Consider the following 20986-nt stretch of genomic DNA (forward strand, 5'->3'; position numbering starts at 1 on the left):
AACTATTAGTCTATTATACCCCTCAAATGTTCAAAACCCATTACACTTCTTTTTAAAAAAAGATTGTACTTTTTGGTCAATTTAGTTTTTCCCACCACATAAATTAATGTCCTTTTTACAAAAAGTACATTTTAACTTAAATGAGCAATCTCAAATACACCCTAAATACTTAGTCAAAGTATATTATGATTTTTTAATTATAAATTTAGGAGGTTATATAATCATCAGCTTTCTGTTTTTTTAGTATAAGAACATATATAAGCTTTTTGTAAATTTAGAGTCCTTGTTTATTTTATTTTTTTTAAATTTGTATTAATCAGCAATGGATTACCAAGGAAAAATATGATGAATACGGTGCATCCATCATCAACAAGAACCCATTTTAAAGCAGATATATTGGGTTTTGACTTTCTAGAGTACTGTTTTTGATTAAATCATAATTTATTTTCATGTTATGTTGGAGTTGTTAATACACTTTAGATGGTGATTCACCAAGGAATGAGCTTCTTTGATTTATTGATAAATGTATTTACTTCATGTATAATTTCATATGTTTTTTGGGTTTGAACATGTGAACCAAATGCTTTTTTTTTCAACGACCAACTAAGTAGCGCCGGGTACTCTGTACGCGGCCCTCATTGGCTAAAGGTAGCCCGAGCCGGACACGAGTCCGGACGGACAGAGCCCCTAGCGGTCCACCTATTGAGGGATTCCCCGGATAAAACCCAACCTTCACGCTCGCCAAACGACACGACAGCGAGGAGCCGGTAAAACCGGGTGAGATCAGGACTCGAACCCTGCAGGGTCAGCCCTCATATCTCCCATATAAATTGGTGATAGTGAGGTTTGAACCTTCTACCTCTCACTAGTAAAGTGAGTGCTCTACCATTGAGCCACAACCAATTTATGAACCAAATGCTTTAATTATGTTAGTTCTTAGACTATATCTTGTCAATGGTGGTTAGTTAATAAATAGTTATGTTACGTCATAGTCAGGTAGGTAATGAAACATTAACTAAGTAACCCATAAATTAGGTGTATTGGAGAAGGTTAGATAACCATAATATTAATCATTTTGTTATGAAACATGCCTAATAGCTGAACATATGACAAAAAGATGTAGGGAGAAAGATGAAAGATTTCATTGATTAGGTGTGTATTACAAAGAGGTACAATGAGATGTATATATAGGATAGGAAAACTTGAGGAGAAAGCTAATCTATATTTGGTGTTGATAACCATAATATTATTATATTTATAACACTCCCCCTTGGTTATCAACTTAACACGCTTAGAGTTGCTGTCTCATAAAAACCCTGCTTAGAAAACCAAGTGGGATAAAACCATAGCTAAGGGAAAAAGAGTGCAGCACGTATTGTTTCCCCCTGATTTATATATCCATTAAAATGGTAGATATCGATCTTCTGTGAAAGCTATCAAAAAAAAACTTTATACTCAATTATTTGCGTATTCGTCCCGTGACATTTGAATCCTTAAGTTGAATAATGTTGTATTATCTTCACATGAAAACTTCTATTGCTTCATCTGGTAAACACTATGATCATGTTGTGTTTCTCTACATCAACAAGACTAACCAAACTTGTTTTGATGGGTTAGTAAAATATAAACACATATCTTTCATACCTGAAATATATGTTTTAACACATTTTGATATCTCTTAGCAGGACACATGTCGATAACTACAAATAAACAAAATAATAATCATATATAGCTAACACGATATAATGCACATATGCATTTAATTATGGTATTTTCGAACCAATATAGAGTCATTGTTAGACATCCTTTAACATGCTAAAACGATTAAATTTGTCCATGGTAAAATGTCTCACCATTTTCTAGATGCACTTTGATGGATTTATAAACATATAATTGCACATATACTCGAACTATAAGTCGAACAATAATCACACTGTGTCAATGTCTTTCAAAAAGAAACATCTCTTTAAAAGCTCATAAGTTTCTCTTAGTGATATGTACAATGAAATCATTGTAAACTGTGATTATAATGACCTTTTAAGAGTGAAATTTTGATAAAAGTATGACTAATTATATCCAAAGTATCTCCCCATTTATCAAAATATCTCTTGATTTGTGCCAAAATCAATTCGAATAATTTAGTCCATACGTAATAAGCGTAAATCCATGCATTCAACAATCCATCACGGACTTCTTGTCAACTTGACAAATTATACATACACATTCACTTTTCCAGGATTTTTGCTGCATAAACTTGCTCATTAACACATAATTTTGTGTCACATATCAAAAATCCATTTTGTACAATTTCTTTGTTTATTGAGATATTGTACTCATCATGTGCATTCTCTTTTATGTGTATGTTTATTGATGCACAAGAATTTCATCATTAATATGTATCAAGTAATCTTCCAAGTATACAACAACCTTAGGAAACTCTTCAGGTGTTCCATTTATGTTCAACATATTCAATAATCGTAACGTATTCAAATATGACTCTATACACAACAATCATTATGTTCTCGAGAACTTACTTTACATGATTTGATAATTCAAATCCTTTATAGATTTTCTTGTAAACTTTCAATATCAACTTAATAACAATATTTATTAAACGCATATCAATTCTGTCTTTATATTACCAGACTGTTTTGTTATCGGAAAGTCATAGATTCCACCATTAGAGAATGTGTCTCCTCATAATTAATCATGGGTCTTTGCAAAATCCTTATGTCATCAATTTTGCCTTATATCACCTGATGAATTTTTATAACTCATATACAAGACCCGTTTGTATCTAACACATTTTACAACTTTAGTTGTACGGAGTGCTGGTCCAACACTTTCCTCTATTTCGAGAATTAAACTCTGCCATGTTTGCGTCTTTTCGCTTTGGCCAATCATTTTTCATAGTCTGATTTTAAAATCTTGATCCTCATCATCATCATTTCAAGCGCTAATTATATATATATATAAGTATCGCGACGTCGACTTTATTTCGATTCCATATATCTTTGTAGACATGATACAATATAGTTTATTGAGAGCTCTTTGTTTTCAAGAACCTAAGGTTCTTCAAGAACCATCATGTCTAATCTCTTTCAAGAGACCTTTTACTGCACCTTGACTTGACCATCTTCATTACTTCTTGCTCCAATTTTCGAAGAAATTTTACCTTTGGAACCGATCAGTCTACCACGCTACATGCGTGCGTTAGACTTATTATTAATACGTGTTTGTCCTTTTGGGACATTTATTAATTGGAGCATTAGCAGTTCTTATAAGTGTCTTAGTTAGACACTCTCTTTTGGTCAATGAATCGCCTGGTAGATGATCCGTTAATCTTTATACATGAATTATCCTTTAAACTTTTAGTTCAGATAATTTAGTTTGAGGATTAGTGATAATTTATTCCAACTAAATTCGTTTTTCAACTGCTTTATATCTCCCCCTAATGCTCCGGAATGCTGATTCACTAAAGTGAAAACTAATAAGATATAAACTTATATCACATTAATGACTCTAAATTGACATAAATTCCCAACTTCCTTTGTGGCCTTATCTTTGTGTTTTGTGGTGGATTAATTTCAGTATATAACACACATTAGATAAGAAATCCTTGGTTACTGACAAAAAACCAATTACAATGGGAATGAAGTATCATAACTTGTTCGCTTGATGTGGATTAGTTTTTAAGACATGTAAAATCATATTTACTCAAATAAAAACATAAACATTTGTTGTTGTGATAATTGCCTTTGCAACCAATTATAGACGTTGAGTAGTCGTCTTTAACAAAACAATTTATGAAGAACACAATCTGTTATTAACTTCAACACTTATTCCAATGATCATTATTAACTTCGGAATCAAATTCATTATTATAATCGAATGTAAATATACCAATCTGGAATAATATGCTTGCTATCTTATTAGCTAAGCCATAGATCATACAAACATGAAGTTGCGATCTTGATAACCATTTAGACGATGCATCGATTTTAAAAACACTAAATGGTATCATGTTATCCCTTTCTCAATTCCATAACATCTAGGGATTCACACCCTCCTTTAGTTGGTAAATAAATTATTTTCCTTGAGAGCAATATTACATGTATAATTATTATAAAGAATCTTTTGGTTCCTCAATAAATTTCACATCATTGACCTGGTGTGGTCTAACCGGTCACGCCATGATCCATAAACTTCAGTTTATGATCGTATATGTATCATGCTTCTTTAGTACAAGATTATATTTATGAGAGAATTTTGTATCATCTTATCAAGTGATCATGTGATTTCACTTTTATATTTCCATAATTTGTTTTCATATATGATCAATATATTTGCCACATGCGGTGGTCGATCTCATTATTAGCATGAAAAACATTATAATTTCGATAGCAGATCTCATTATTAATATAACCATTCTTACAATATTCTATTATGTCCGTTATCGCAACAATCAGTGCGTATTCACATTCACTTCGGGGAATGATATCAAACCAAACACTTTTCATGGTTTATTCATAATTTTCTCGGATATAGATACAAAATCACTTCAAACCCGCTACTTCAGGAGCATATTTGAGGTTTGACAAATGAAAATGGTCTTATCCGGTTTTTCCTCATAATTAATCTTCTATTCATATAACAAGTAATGAGAAGTAATTACATGAATGAGTCATGAAAAGATTTATCATGCTAAGATCGTAGAAGTTGTATGTTAAGTTTAAAATCCATCTCAAGTTACAGTATGCAATGAGAACTACCGCATATAAATATAAGCATGTATCGGGATATTAATTAAAACACATAAAATTTAAAACATATAAAATTGATAACGATTTAAGCAACTTTGTTTTTCGATCGATCTAACAATATAACCAACATGCAAAATAATAATTATTCGTTAAATCAAGGACACAATTTATATTAATAAATATTTAATATTGCATCCATTATAAAAGTAAACCATATTTTAGCTTGATGCATGTAGAATCTCAGATCAATTAAAATTCCCATATATATTTGGATCAATTAAAATTCCCATATATATTTGGAATGAAGGCAACCCAAGTATATATACTGAATTTGAAGATCAGAAAAAATAATTAATTACCAACACCCCAATAAATTTCACTAATATTCATATAAAAATTATAGTCAAGATTTAATATTCAACAAGATAAAAAGAAACATATCTTTAAAATTTGATCAACATCTGTATATTTAAACTAATAATGTTGTAATTGGTTTAAAACAACTATCGGTAAAGCCGTTAAATACACATTCATGATAAACAAATCTCCAAAACCTCTAACTCTTATCATAATTTAAAAGAATCATTGTTTATAAACCTGGAGCTACAAAATAAATTGTATTATATCATGGTCTTTAAGTGTTACCTATCAACCATAAGTATATTCTATCTACCCAATTTTTTTAATTTACTTTGAAATATAAACAAATATCGGCATTAATTTATTATTCACTTAATAACACATAGATCACTTATGATTTGTGAAGGGGAATGTATATAAAAATTTCATTTATAAAATATCTTTACTACACATGCTTTTCACTTAATTCCTTCACATGTTCAAATCTTATACAACTTGGAAGTTTACATATGAGGATGCTTACAATACTATCTTCAAGAATATTCATCATCATGGTAAAAATACGATCAAACCAATAAAATAGAAATCAAACTAAATAAATTTAAATTTACTGATGATCTATAACTATTATATATTACTATATATATGCATGTGATATTAACATTAACTAACCCAAAATATATAAAAATCTTTTTTGTGCTTACAGACTTATTCATATTAATCACCAAACCAATAATATAATTAAAGCAATAAAATTATAAAATAAAATATTTGAAACACTAAATAGTTTAGATTTAAAAGACTGAAATAAAATTGAAACTAACTAATCCATGTTAAAAAAAATAACCGTGAGCGGTGAGACTCATGAATGCAATCAATATCCATTTAACTCCAATTAAACTTTTTACTAAGTCCTTTAATAATCGATCATGTATGATAGGGTTTTTTTTCGGTGAGAAAACTTAACGGTAACAAATTCTCATTCACAATTGTAATACTAATTTATTCAAGATGTGCAAATATGTACAAACTAATTAAGTTGAAATAAAACGTTGTAAACCCTTACCTCAATGGATGAAGGTCAAATTGAGGATGTGCATGATATGCGATCCAGCTTCACAAGCAATTCATACTGATAACGTGTTATGAAACAAGCCTAATACCCGAACATATGATAAAGAGATGTATATATATAGGATAGGAAAACTTGAGGAGAAAGCTAATCTATATTTGGTGTTGATAACCATAATATTATTATATTTATAACACATTTATAATAATTACGCTTTATTAATTATTGGTAACATCCCTTAAAATAACTATAAAACAATACATAAAAGGATTACTCCGTATTTATTAAGTCACTGTTATATAAGCACAGGCTTATGAAAAATGGGCTTAACCCTTAACAAAAATATTAAGATACATGCTTCATAAATCATTTCTATCACCATTTACATCTACATCTACACAAACCAAATCTCTCTGAGTCGTATTGCAAAAGTTAAGATCTCACCAAGCTTTTGTACAAAAAGTACACAAGAATCAAGATCTACCATTAATCTTCTTTGGTTTTAAGTTCAAGAACAATATTCAAGATATGTTTCGGATTAAAGGTCATGTTTTAATGTGATTAAAGGTCATGTTTTAATGTTAGATCTTGGATGTTTTTATGTTAGACCTTTGATTGCAAAGCTATAGTAAGATAGATCGAGTTGTTTAGATTTATTATTATTCCATTGTCTTGTTTAGTTACTATGTAGTAATAGGAATAAAATGGATTATTACTTAATATTGTCAAGTAGGCAAGAAAAATGAAGGAATATAATAAAATTGGTGGTAAGCAGCGATGATGGTGGTGGGTGGGGTAATGGTTGGTGGCGGTGGTGGTAGCGATGATGGGCAGTGGTGGTCGGTGATGGTGGCTGAGATAGTGGTGGGTGATAGGGGTGTTCTTCGGGTTCGTTTTTCGGGTTTTGGGTTTTTCGGGTCGGGTTCTTCGGGTTTCAAATTATTCAATTCGTAAGATTTTATTCATAATTTATTAAAATTTTAAAAAGAAAGCAAAAAAAAAGGGGAAAATTTTTACGAATAGTGTCATCTAATGATGAACATGTATGGGCACATTCACTCATATAAAATGACATTCACTTCCCCATTGCGTATTGGTACTTATTGAGTATAGAATAAATATACTGCTATTTGTTCCTACGAACAAAATAATTCCATTATTACCAACATAATAGAACAAATATGAAACCTTGCGTTGAAATAATTTACTAAAACTAAATAGGGGTCAATAACATAGTCATAGTATAGTCTTTTCTAATGCAATAAAGTTATAAATCTTGACCCGATACCCAACCCAAATCTCTCATGGGTTTTTCGGGTTCGGTTTTTTCAGGTTGGGTTAATCGGGTTTCGTGTATCCTAAAAAACAATACAAAAGACAATTTTTAAAAAAAAAACTACAATGCTATAATTAAAACAACATATTATTCTTTGCTCGTAAGAAAATAATCAACTAATAAACCAGCATAACTTGATATAACAATCCAAAATAAGAGTAAAACTAACTTGAACTATAATCGTCTTCAATCGGACGTGATTTGGTTGTTCGATTATGGTTTTATTAGTAACAAACGGAAAACATTAATTAACAATAAACGATCGATATACAAAAGTTGTAACGATAACAATCGATCAGGACCAGATTCTGATAATGTTAGTGGCTAATACTAAGTCTATTATACCTAAAAATATATTTAATTTCAAAACTAAAGGTTTAGTCGGTTGACCCGAAACTTATAAATCAAAACCCGAGAACCAACCCGAATTACTTCAGTTCGAGTTCGTGTTAGTCTTTTCTCAGGGGTTCGGGTTTTTCAGGTTGGGTTAGTTCGGGTTCGGGTACGTGTTTTCTAGGGTTGGGTTTCAGGTTTCGGGTAAAAGTGACAGCCCTAGTGAGCCACAGGCGATTGGGTAGTAGTGGTGGTGGGAGGCGGTTGGTGATGGTGGTAGCGCCAGTAGTGGTAATAATGAAGGGGTCAGGGGTTGTGGATGTGGTAGGTGTTAGCGGTGGCGAGTGGTGGTGGGCACAAGGCGACTATGGTGGGCGACGGTGGTTGGTGGCAGCGATAGTGGTAATGGTCATGGAAGGATAATGGAGGTGAATTAGGGTAAAAGATGGGATGTAATAAGAAAAAAAAGGGGTGGATGAAATGAATTTGGGGTATTTTAGAGGGAATGGAGTGGTCAAAGTAATAGATGATTCCATTCCCTTGGTCAACCAAACACTATTTTTTTTATTCCTTTGTAATATTTCATTCCATCTCCTATTCCTACATATCAAGCACTACCTAAAATAACAAACTTGACATAATCTGAACTTTGAAAATTAAACCCGTAATATTGGATGGACCATATCTCATGCAATATGTAGTATAACTGGTTCACGTGTTTTAGATGGACAGAATCACGTAGTTATGATAGAGTAGATCACGTAGTTATGATAGACTAGCTAGAGGGGCTCAAATCGAGTTCTTCTAATACCCGGTTACAGTAACGAACTGGTTTTGGGTATGACCAGGTATTGGAAAATCGTGTAATGGCAATTCCTAGGCCCGGTCCGGGCATTGTCTCTAAAAACCATACCGTTCAAATATTGGAAAATCACTTGTGTTTGTGTGGAATTTTCGTGTGTTAGCGCAACTTTGATAATTCACATTATAAAGCATTCCGGTGCGTTCCAATAAGTATATGTGTAAACATGCTTTTCACTCAAAGTATTCATTTGATAACATTTTAAAGAAAGAGGGGTCATGAAACTTACATTATAGCAAATACAGTCTACGCTATGCTTTTAACAACTGGTGTATCTTGTCCTTAATATGATTCCTTAGATCGGTATTATACAATTAATACTAATATAACTTCTAAACTAAATTGGTTTATATATCTAGTCTGGGTATAGTTGTTTACCCTGAAACATATCAATAACAGTCTCAGATTGTGACGTTGTATAATGTCTAAAGTTCAAAATCGGTTTCAGCTCAGTTTCACTATTTATGTGTCGAGCAAACTTGTTGGTTTAAGCGTTTCAAAAATAGGTAATATCACGCATAATTGAGTAAACGTGTTCATGTAGGTCCCGAAACCGGATCAAACAACACAACAACCTAAGAACTAGTTGTCGTGGATCAACCTCTTCACTAGTTGGCGGAAACAACTAGTAAGGACCGAGATCTCGGAACTTGTGGTGGGGTTAGTGGAGGCCGAAAGTGAGAGAGTGGGGTCAGGGAGTTGAGAGAGTTTTGTTTACTTTGTATGTTACTTGGAAGAATGATAATGCAAGAGTTGTTTGGTGTATTCCATACACACACATTATATAGTGTGGTATGTTATACACCATTTCCTTAATAACAAGCCCAATAGGCACCAAAAGTACACAAGGCCTCGGGCCCAATACATATAAGCGAAAACGAACATAAACGAAAACTAAAATGATACAAATACGAAATACTTAATTAAACAAAACCGGGCCTTACAATCTCCCTCTAGTCTTTTGGTATTTGTCTTATTTCCTTCTCACCACTCGCATTCGGACTAGAAGTCAAATATACCATCTGGATCTTCTTCAAAAGGTTGCTTTTCAATCTGACAAACTTGTTGAAATTTCCAACAATGGCGTCCGTGTAGTCACGACGGACATCTTCGACTGTACATAGAGGCAACTCAATTAGCTTCCTGAGGTTGCGGAGTCCAAATCCAGTTAATTCGTGCTCATCAAAGAACGTGAGCTCGTGACTGCGAGTGAAATGCATGATGACATCATCGAATTTGTTTTTGACTTTGACCTTGCTTGCATGTTTCCCAATATGCTCATGCTGTAGTATTTGATTCCTCTTCTTGACCGACCTTTAGCAGGATCGGCAACAGGAGCGACATCATGCTTGTCAACGGTTGGCTCAACATTCTTCCCAATTGGTGATGTGTCGGGTTCGGGAGAATAGTTGATGCCGTCATCATCATCTATATTTCCTTCCACGGCTTTCTAAACTGAAGGAACGGTTCCTGCAAAAGAACAAATGTTAAATAAAAAGGCGAGCTCGGCCTCCACCATAGTTTCCGTTTCCCTCGTTTTTCTTAGCCTCCTTTAACAGCCCCAGCATCAGACGCCTTATTTTCAGTGGCATCACCACTACCACTACCACTACCACTACCACCTCCATTTCATCATTGTTTCCACCATCACGAGGTTAATCATAACTATCGTGCTCGTGATCATCATCCTCGTCATCATTTCCCTCATCATCATCCTCGTCATCACCATCACAACCACAGCCTTGTTGCAACAAAGGGACTTGATTAACAAAAGTTATTTACAAAAATGACTCAAGACTAGAAAATTTTCCAAAGTATAAAGTATTCTAATAAATAAAAATATTTCTAAGTATAAAGTATTCTAATGGATAGAAAAATGTCTAAGTATGAATTATTCTAATGACTAGAAAAATGTCTAAGTATAATTTAGAAGAAAAATTCTAAGTTAAAAGTATTCTATTCAAAGCATTTGAATACAACTCCTTTGAGTACACATTGTCATTTTGAAGATCATTATATTTGAAAGCAAGTGAATTAGATTACTTTGAACTTAGAATTTTCACAAGTCCATTTGAATATTTAGATTACTTTTTACTTGAATAAACTCATATAAACCATACACATTCCAATGAAATAGACTACATTATACTTGGCCAATTTTCACAAGATCTTTATACTTGGCCAATTTCACAAGATCTCCAATTATACTCAACAGAAAACACATCTTGATCTAACTCGAATACACTGTCCACAAAACATATTTAAGATCAATCTCAAAACCAATTTTGATCACTCATTGAAACCACCTTTAAGACCTTATGAACCCGATTACCCAACCAGCTCAGTTGACCTTTGAATTAGATTCGTTTACATTTTAATCTCAGTACAATCATTCAAATACAATGGTCAATTGAATTCAGCTTCAAGTTAGAATGTAAAGATCTGTTACAAAAATGAAGTCTCAATCCAGTTCACACAGACTCGAAAAAAAATCACACAGAACTCGATTACAAGCTGAAATACAGAACTCGATTACAATATGAAATGGAAGACAGACTCGATTACAATAACATATATTTAAGCTGTAACTCGATTACATTTTAACGCAGACTCGATTACAAGCTGAACAGACTCGATTACATTTAGATCCAATAACTGGATTACAAATAAAAATAGAAGTAAGACTCGATTACAATTTGAAAATCGAATACATTGGGACTCGATTACACAGGGACTCGAATACAATTTTGAATCCCTATAGACTCGAATACAATCTTACAATCTGAAAAAGAATACGAAAGTTAACAGAGCAGACTCGAAAACAATGGAAACAAATTCTCAGACTCGATTACATTTAAAAACAGAATTCGATTACAATCAAAATAAAGAACTCGATTACAAACTAACAAACAACTCGATTACAATTTCAAAACCCGTAACTCAGTCATCACAATCATCTTGTAAGTCGCTTACAATTTGTAATCGAGATTACTATTGTAATCGATAACAATTTATAATCGATACAGATTGTAAGCGAATTAAGCCTTCCGGAATTGTAATCGAATCACCAAAGAAGACGATCTGGGTTTTTAAGAAACCCTGACACAAACCGAAAGAAATCTTGACAAGAAGAACCCTACCGTTGGAAAGTTATCTATGGTGAAGATGATTAAGTGTGACGAAATGGATCAGATCTGTGATGTTTAAAAAAACGATTTAGGGTTTGTGTAAAGAGTGGGAGGCAGAAAGAGAAAGAAGAAGATAAGGATAGGGTTTTGAAAGAGAAAGAAATGAAAAATGAACGGGTAAAACTTTTCTACCCTAATTTATAATAAATTTTCACTTCCGACCCCGATCTTTGAAAAAGTTTTCATTTTAGAAACCGAAATATGTTCACCCAAAGTCGATTGTAGATATTATTATGCTAAGAACCCAAAGTCGATTGTAGATATATTGGTCCACTTTAAACTTAACAAGTATTTTGATTTCATCATGATACATTAAGGTACAATTTGGCACAATACTTGTGTGGTCCCCTGTTAATCTGACATGTTACAAACTCCATCATACCTCGTGCATACTTTGTGTTCATCAGTATCACCCCGAATTGACTCCGACCCCCTAATGATTGATCAAATCATTTTGAGCTTCTATAGACTTTTTGCAAACTTTTCTTTCAAATAATATGTAAAGGTTGAACCATGGACTTACTAGCCTTGTTGACTTATGCCTTCATATAAAGTGTTTAGGACTTACTTGTTTACCCCACGTTACGTGGTTCTAACATACCCCTTTTTGTTTGATAAAATTATCAACATTTTTGTTGTTGATTTTTGAATACTTTTTGAGTATTTTGCAGTTTTTCTGCTTTTTCAATAACTTTTGATATTTTTAAATATTTGAAGCTAAAGCAAGAAATAATTTTCATTGTGACCAATCAATGTGTGACTGACTATTAAGATTTCTGCCTTCATTAATATGACTTATTTGGAGCCGGCAACCGCTTCATAAGAGTGTAACCACTAGCATAGGCAGATGTTTAAGTTTATATCACTATGAAACTTACTCATTTGTCAATTAAAGATAAAATAAAAACCAAAGAAAATTAAAAAGAAAATTAAAAATAAAGATAAAATAAAAACCAAAGTTTAAAGTTTTAAAAATTTTTTAAGATAAAATAGCAAATAAACTAAGATAAAATAAAACAAGTTAAACTTAAAATAATTTTAAAGTAAAAAGAAAAAAATATAAAACTTAATTTTGTTCAAAAGAGATCATGCCAAGAGACTCAACAAGAAATAAAAATCGGGCATGATCAAAAGCTTTGGTAAATAGGTCGGCAAAGTTGTAATCAGTTTTGACCTGTTCTACTGTGACAAGCTTTCGGTCATAACAATCACAAATAAAGTGAATTTGGATGTCAGTGTGCTTTTCTTAGAGTGCTGGGTCGGGTTTTTCACAATACACACAGCTGCATCATTGTCACATTTAATCGGGGTGTTTAAGAAATTCAAACCGTAATCCAATAGCTGATGTTGGATCCAAATGACTTGAGAACAGCAAGCGGAGGCAGCAATGTATTCCGCTTCAGCAGTGGAGGTGGACACGGTGACTTGTTTCTTGCATTGCCAGGAAATCAATCTGTCACCCAGGAACTGACATCCACCTGATGTTGACTTTCGATCCAGATTGCATCCCGCATAATCACTGTCGGTGTAAGCGTGAAGTACCAAAGGAGAGTCTCTGGGATACCAAAGACCTAAGCAAGGCTTTCATTTGAGGTACCGGAAGATACGCTTAACAGCAATTAAGTGAGACTCTTTTGGATTACTCTGATATCTGGCACATTGACAGACAGGGAACATGATGGCCGGTCTGCTGGTAGTGAGATACATCAGGGAGCCGATCATGGATCTATAAAGATGTTGATCAATAGGAGTTCCTGATGGATCTGGAGCAAGCACAGGTCGGGTAGCGATCGGAGTGAGAAAGGGAGATGAGTCTTTGAACCCAAATTTCTGAACGATGTCCCGAACATATTTCTCTTGATGAATCAATATACCATCATCCTTTTGTTCAACCTGAAAACCCAAGAATAAACTCATTTCTCCCAACGAACTCATCTCAAACCGATTCTGCATAACCTCGGCGAACTCTCTACACAGTTTATCAGAAGTAGATCCAAAGATAATGTCATCAACATAGACTTGGACGAGGATCTGATCGTCCTTTACCTTCTTGATGAAGAGTGTTTGATCGATTACACCCCTTCTGTAGCCATTCTTAAGCAAGTGGTTTGCTAATGTTGCGTACCATGCACGAGGTGCTTGGTGCAGGCCATACAGAGCTTTGTCAAGACGGTAAACATGATCAGGATGATGAGGATCCTCAAAACCTGGTGGTTGCTTCACATATATCTCCTCTTTGACCTTTCTATACAAGAATGCAGTCTTTACATCCATCTGATAGACCTTGAAATTCATGTACAAGGCATAGGATAGAAATAGACGAATTGCTTCCAACCTAGCCACCGGTGCATAAGTTTCATCATAATCAATGCCTTCACGTTGAGAGAAACCTTGAACTACCAATCTTGCCTTATTTCTTGTAATAACCCCTTTATCATCTTTCTTATTTCTAAACACCCACTTGGTACCAATCGGTTTCTTGTTTGGCGGCATCTTAACCAATCTCCAAACTTGAAGCTTCTTAAATTGTAATAGTTCTTCCTGCATTGCTTCAACCCACGAGTTTTCCCTTAGGGCCATCCTGTAGTCCTTTGGTTCAACCTGTGAAATAAAACAAGCAAACAAACATCTGTTAATAGTACCGGATTTGCTTCTTGTTTGGATTCCGGCAGATTGAGAACCGATGATGTTCTCAGATGGATGACGTCTGTGAATGAGTGTCTGAGGGATGTCTTCGACAATGGTCACTGGTTCGGCTTGAAGGTTTACGGTGAGACTATCAATGGGATGAAAGATATGAGGTGCACCTTCCAGAACATCAGCAATTGATTGAATAGAGTCGGTTTGATCAACACTGTTTTCTTGATTTATCGGTTCGTCCCAAAGTTCCTCACCATAAGGAACAATGATTGTGTTGATTGGAGTCGAAGCAGTGTTATCAGAATCAACAGTAGCAGGTTCAACATGAGTAGCTATTTCAACAGTTTCATTTGCAGAGGGAGGTGTGGCAACAGATTCCACCACACTTGGAGCTACTTGAGGATCGGCTACTGCTTCAGTCTGATGTTGGTCAACATTGTCAGCAGACTGGAAGAAATCATCTGAGTCAGAATCAGACACATCTTCAACTACCACCATCTTAGTCGAAACAGCAGCTTGTGATGCAGCTTGAGGAGCATGTTGAGGTGCGGCTAGAGGGGCAGCTTGAGGAACTGCTTGTGGAGCAGCTTGATTTACAGCTTGATTATTTACTTGAGGAGGAGGTTGAAAAACAGGTGGTGCAGGCAATGGGGGCATTACAGACATATCCACTTCTAACAAACTACTGACCAGTGTTTGCATCAACAAAGGGTCTTGTGATGAAGATGGAACTTAAGTACTAGCAGGATGTGGAATAGACATGCCTCGAAACTGATTAAACAGACTGTCATAGTCAAACAACCAATCTGGTCCCGTGTGAGCGTTAGTAGGATTTTTCTCTTGCCAGTCAACATTGTAGGATTCCAGGATCAGCTTTGTTAGAGGCATACCCAACAAAATAACACTCATCAGCATTTTCAGCAAACTTAGGATCATGCTGAGCACCAGTATGGAGTAAGGTGCAAGGACATCCAAAGGTTTTGAAATAGTTGACCAACGGCTTTGTTTTGTAGTAAACTTCATACGGAGTTTTCTTCCGACGCTTGTTGATAATCACACGGTTTTGGATGAAGCAGGCCGTGTTGATGGCCTCACCCCAAAAGAAGAGAGGTAATTTGGAATCAGACAGCATTGTTCGTGCAGCTTCAATCAGTGTTCGGTTTCGTCTTTCAGCAACTCCATTTTGTTGAGGAGTGTAAGGTGCACTGAATTGGCGTTCTATTCCATTTGAGCTACAGAAGTCATCTATAGATCGGTTGCAGAACTCAGTTCCGTTGTCGCTTCGTATACATTTCACCTTCTTGTCTGTTTGTCTCTCCCCCAAAGTGATGAACTTGATCAAAAACTGTGTGGTTTCATCCTTAAGCCCTAAAAGGAAAGTCCAACTGAAACGGGAAAAATCATCAGTAATCACAAGGCAATGGGCTTTTCGGCCGATTTCCATAGGAGTAATCGGACCAAATAAATCCATGTGTAACAGTTGAAGAATGGAATCTATGGAACTTATCGTCTTGGGTTTGTGAGGGAGCTTGTGTTGTTTGCATTTAGAGCATGAAAGACATTTTTCAATGCAAGAGAAAGATTTAACAGGAAATCCCCTCACATGTTCTCCTTTAACCAGTTTGTTTAGATTCTTAAAGTTAACATGACCTAGACGACGATGCCATAGATATGAGTCGTTCTCCGAGGCCTTAGATAATAAACAAGAGGCAGCCTTACGTGAGTAAGAACTATTCATGTCTATCACATAAGAGTCATTGTGCCTCGAAGTACGCATCATAATCCATTCTTCTAGGACCTTAAAACCTGGTTTGAGAATCAAGCATTCATTCTCGGTGAATAGTGTGGAGTACTGTTTGTCGCAGATTTGAGAAACGCTGAGAAGATTGTGGTTCAATTGTTCCACCAAGTTGACATCTTCAAATGTCAGGACTCCATTTGACACTTTTCCTTATTTTGAAATATTTCCACCCATGTCTCCAGCAAAACGTATCTGCCATCGAACGGTTTAATGTCAAACAGCAAGGATTCGTCTCCTGTCATGTGTCGGGTAGAGCCGCTATCTAAATACCATATACTATTTACAGAACGTCTTGGCTGACCCTACACATTAGCAGTTTAATTAGATACAGGTTCTCGAGACTTAGTTGTCTCGGGAGGGTCAAATGTCCTTTTCTCATTGTTGTTTATGAAGTTGTGGGGCGTGTCTGAATCAGAAGAACAGTCTTTAGGATTCCATGCACGAGCAGGTTTCCTGTTTTTAAACGATTTTTGAGACTGTCTCCTTCTTGGTTTTAAAACAACATCCTCAGATCTTTCAATCTTTGGATGTCTTTTCTGCTTTCTTTTTGATGAATTCTCAAACTTTTCAGTCTTTGAATTCCTTTTTGCTCTCTCCTTCTTGGTTATCCAAAAAGGAGGTTTGTCATTTCTTTTATTTTTGGATCTCACGTCCATTTCACTTGCAGAACTGTCAGGTTGATCATTTCTATTCCTTGAGCTTGGTTTAGCTCTGGATCTAAATTGATTAAACCGACTGTTAGTTTTCCTTTTCATATCATGCCAGTTCTTGCAATGTTTTGCAAGGTGAGAAGGGTTGCCACACACAAAACACAATTTTCTTCTATCTTCCCTATAGAAACCGTCAGAATGATAATACATGGGTTGTGGTAAGTAAGGAGATGGTTGTACGGGAACAAACAGCCTGTCAGATCTATGACCTCGATCATCAAAAACATTTGTATAGAAAGAATCAACATGATCTTATGGATAGTAACTATAGTAGCTATTATCAAATTGATTGTACAGTTGAGGTTGATAATATTGATTTGTGGATTGATAAAAATTGTTTCTATGTGGTGGCACATATATTTACTAGAAGTACTTACCTTTTCCTTTTCAAAATGATTTTCATTAGATTTAGGTTCCTCCACTTTACAATCATTTGATGAACAACTAGGTAAGTTAATATTCACAGATACGGTTTCATGCACAGTTTTATCAACAACGGTTTCATAAAAACAGTTTCACAATCACTTTCGGAAATAGAAGCATCATTTTCATTTTCAATAGAGGTGCCAACATGAACATCCCGCCACATACATCATTGTTCAAAATGTTTTTGGAGACAAAATTATTACAGACAGGTTTGATAATAGATGAACCAAAAAGGAAATTTTTATCTCCATAACCCGTGTTTGTTTCCATACACCCATTTTCTTCTACACAACCTGCTACATAAGATGAATCACTATCAGAATTAACTGAGGAATTAGCTGAAATAACAATCTTGGGAGCTGCAGGAACAAATGTCTTTGATATGGGTACATGACCAATACCATAGACCATTTCTTCCTCAGGAGGAGAATTAAAATCAAAGTGAGGAAGGCTAGTATAGTTATCATTAAAAGGCGGTGGAACAGCCGAACTATCATAGCCTATTCCAGTCTTTAATCTTAACTCCATTTGGGACCCAATTAGTTTATTCAACTTTTCAGAAGGTAACTCAAAGTTTTCTATGGCAATTTTCTTTTGAGATAATTCAATTTCTAACTTGGAAATTTTAGCATTTAGTTCATCTATATGTTTTTCATGATGTTGAGCTAAATATTTCGCTATAGTGACCTTTTCCCTAAGTTTTTCCATATCGTTACCATGAGTGTTAATCCTAGTGGTATAAATCTTTGCAGCTTTCTTAAGATCATCATTATGAACTTGAATGCTACGAATTTGTTCAAGAATTTTAGCATTGTGATTTCTATAATGAAGAACTTTATCTATACATTCTTGAGTGCAAAGTTTGTGTACCTCGGGAATGAGCGAGGAAGGTGTAGGAATCCCATCGGAGGCGCTTGAGGAAGTGCCAGCTTGATCAATGAATGCCATCCCAGCAAAGTTTAGAGGATTCTTTAATTCTTCAAATTAATCCTCTTCCCAATCATGTACATTTGACTCGACATTCCTAGCAATCATCTCCTTTGAGCTTGACTCCAAGTTCCCTTTTGATGTGCTTCCATGATTGATTTTGGGAATCCTTGACTTAGAGGAGTAGTTTGGGATGATTCTCTTATCTGGCCTCTTGCTGCTCTCATTGTCAGACATTTCGGTGATCTTGATGTCTCCCATAACCATTGGCGGATTAGTGCATTCACGAGCAAAGTGACCTGGTTCCCCACAATTGTAACAACGAAGCTTGTCCTTTTCAAAACCCAAATTCTTCCCGTCTCTGAAACTATTCTTCCCATACTTCTTCATAAAGTTTGTGGCCCGATGAACAGCCATGGCCATCTGATATTTGATATCCATTTTCTTGAGATCATACTTGTTGATCTCGGGAAGACCTCCTTGTTCAAATGACGGAGGAAGCAGCTTTCCTTGTAACAACTCCTCATGACTTGATAGAAAAGCATGAATCAAAGCCACAGTAGAGTCATCAGTAGAGATCAGCTTTAAAGTAGTGTAGGTTGGAGTGTTTGAAGTAGACTTGATTCCATGAGCTTTAAGTGCTTGAGCCACAGCTTGATCAACAACGGATTGAATGGAGATTGAACTTGAACTAGATGAAACATGAGATGAATCAGCATTCTTGAAGGTTGAACTTGAATTCTGAGCAATGGAGTTGGTTTGGCTTATGAATGCAGAACTTACAAGTTCCAGTTGACATACCAGCCTTAGAGAGAGAACTAACATGATTACCCATTCTTAGCTTGTCATCCATTTCAAATGACTTGATGATTAAGTCACTAAGAATGGGTAATTTGAAGGTTTGTGGTTCTTTTAATAGTGATGACACTACTGCTCCATGAGTAGGGAAGTGAGTTGAGCAACTTGTCATTAATCTCAATTTGATCATAATCAATTCCAGCACTGTTGATTTTAGTGATCAACGTTTCAAATCTTGAGATAAGACTAGCAATGGTCTCTCCTTGAATGTAGTTAAACATGTTGAACTCACCTTTCAGCATCCCTTTTCTACTGTTTTTCATCTCCAAGTTTCCTTCAAACTTAGCAACCAATGCATCCCAAAGGGTTTTGGCAGTGGTGTGTTCTCTTAAAGTTAGGGCTATTTCATGTGAGAGACAGATAGTTAGTACACCAAAAGCCTTTTGATCTTCGGCAAGCATCCTTCGATCATCATCGTCATATTCAGTCACAGCTTTAGGAACTTCACCATCAGCATTAGTGGTTACAGGACGATGTGGCCCTTGTTCAAACGGTCTAATGAGATTGTGATCAATGATTCTGAGATAGTTTTTAAAATTCATTGGAACTCGTCAAATTCGTTGTCCCATTTCATCAACTTTGGAGGCTTGGATGTCGTACCAGCCATGTTCTTGAACAACATGCATTGAACAGCTTCAGCACTTGCAACAGTGGGATTGTGGGATTGGGATTTGCCATTTCTTAAGATCTTGTTCAAAAACTAAGTCTGATGTAATCGAGTTTAGATTACAATTGTGATCGAACAGTTTAGATTACAATTGTGATCGAAAAATTTAGATTACAATTGTGATCTAAAAATTTAGATTACAATTGTGATCGAAATATTTAGATTACAAATGTGATCGAAAATTTTAGATTACAATTGTGATCGAAAATGATTGTGATCGAAAAATTTAGATTACAATTGTGATCTAAAAATTTAGATTACAATTGTGATTGAAATATTTAGATTACAAATGTGATCGAAAATGTTAGATTACAATTGTAATCGAAAATGATTGTGATCAAAATATTTAGATTACAAATGTGATCGAAAATATTAGGATTACAATTGTGATCAAAAGTTTGGATTACAATTGCGATGTAAAAGTTTAGATTACAATTGTGATCTAAATATTCAATGTATTGCAACAAGTATGTGATCAAGTCCAAATAAGGAAAGTCACCAACTCACTTTCCAACATCTTTCTCAAATACACACATATGCATGTTTATCACAACTTTTGTAGTAAACACTTTTGACTCTACACAAACACCAACACAAACACCAAATCTTTGAGACTTTACACCATGATAATACACCTTTTCACAAACTTTTAAAATTCTTTAGCATGAACAAATTATTTTCTTGAAGCTTGAAGAACTTATGAACTCGAAATTACTTATTTTCTTGAAAACAATCCGTCTTTTCACATACAAGACCAAAATCAAAGGTTGTGACCCAAGATCTACAACTAGTAGAGCCCGAAAGCTTTGATACCAATTGTAGGTCCCGAAACCGGATCAAACAACACAACAACCTAAGAACTAGTTGTCTTGGATCAACCTCTTCACTAGTTGGCGGAAACAGCTAGTAAGGACCGAGATCTTGGATCTTGTGGTGGGGTTAATGGAGGCCGAAAGTGAGAGAGTGGGGTTAGGAAGTTGAGAGAGTTTTGTTTACTTTGTATGTTACTTGGAAGAATGATAATGCAAGAGTTGTTTGGTGTA

General features: G+C 34.9%; 1 protein-coding gene across 1 annotated transcript; it reads right to left on the reverse strand.

Moving 5' to 3' along the window:
- Positions 1–19296: 19296 nt before the first annotated feature.
- Positions 19297–19818, reverse strand: LOC143576978 (uncharacterized). The gene has a single exon (XM_077060942.1). The coding sequence runs from the start codon at positions 19816–19818 to the stop codon at positions 19297–19299; it is 522 nt and encodes a 173-aa protein (XP_076917057.1).
- Positions 19819–20986: the final 1168 nt, after the last annotated feature.

Source organism: Bidens hawaiensis, unplaced genomic scaffold (genome assembly GCF_021521415.1).
Source record: "Bidens hawaiensis isolate Kalapana, Puna unplaced genomic scaffold, B.hawaiensis_p1.1 tig00028452_1, whole genome shotgun sequence".
Taxonomy (NCBI): Eukaryota; Viridiplantae; Streptophyta; class Magnoliopsida; order Asterales; family Asteraceae; genus Bidens; species Bidens hawaiensis.

What these genes read in the sequence shown, in the direction of transcription:
- LOC143576978 (XM_077060942.1), bottom strand. Translation starts at nt 19,818, where the DNA reads ATGAATTTTAAAAACTATCTCAGAATCATTGATCACAATCTCATTAGA.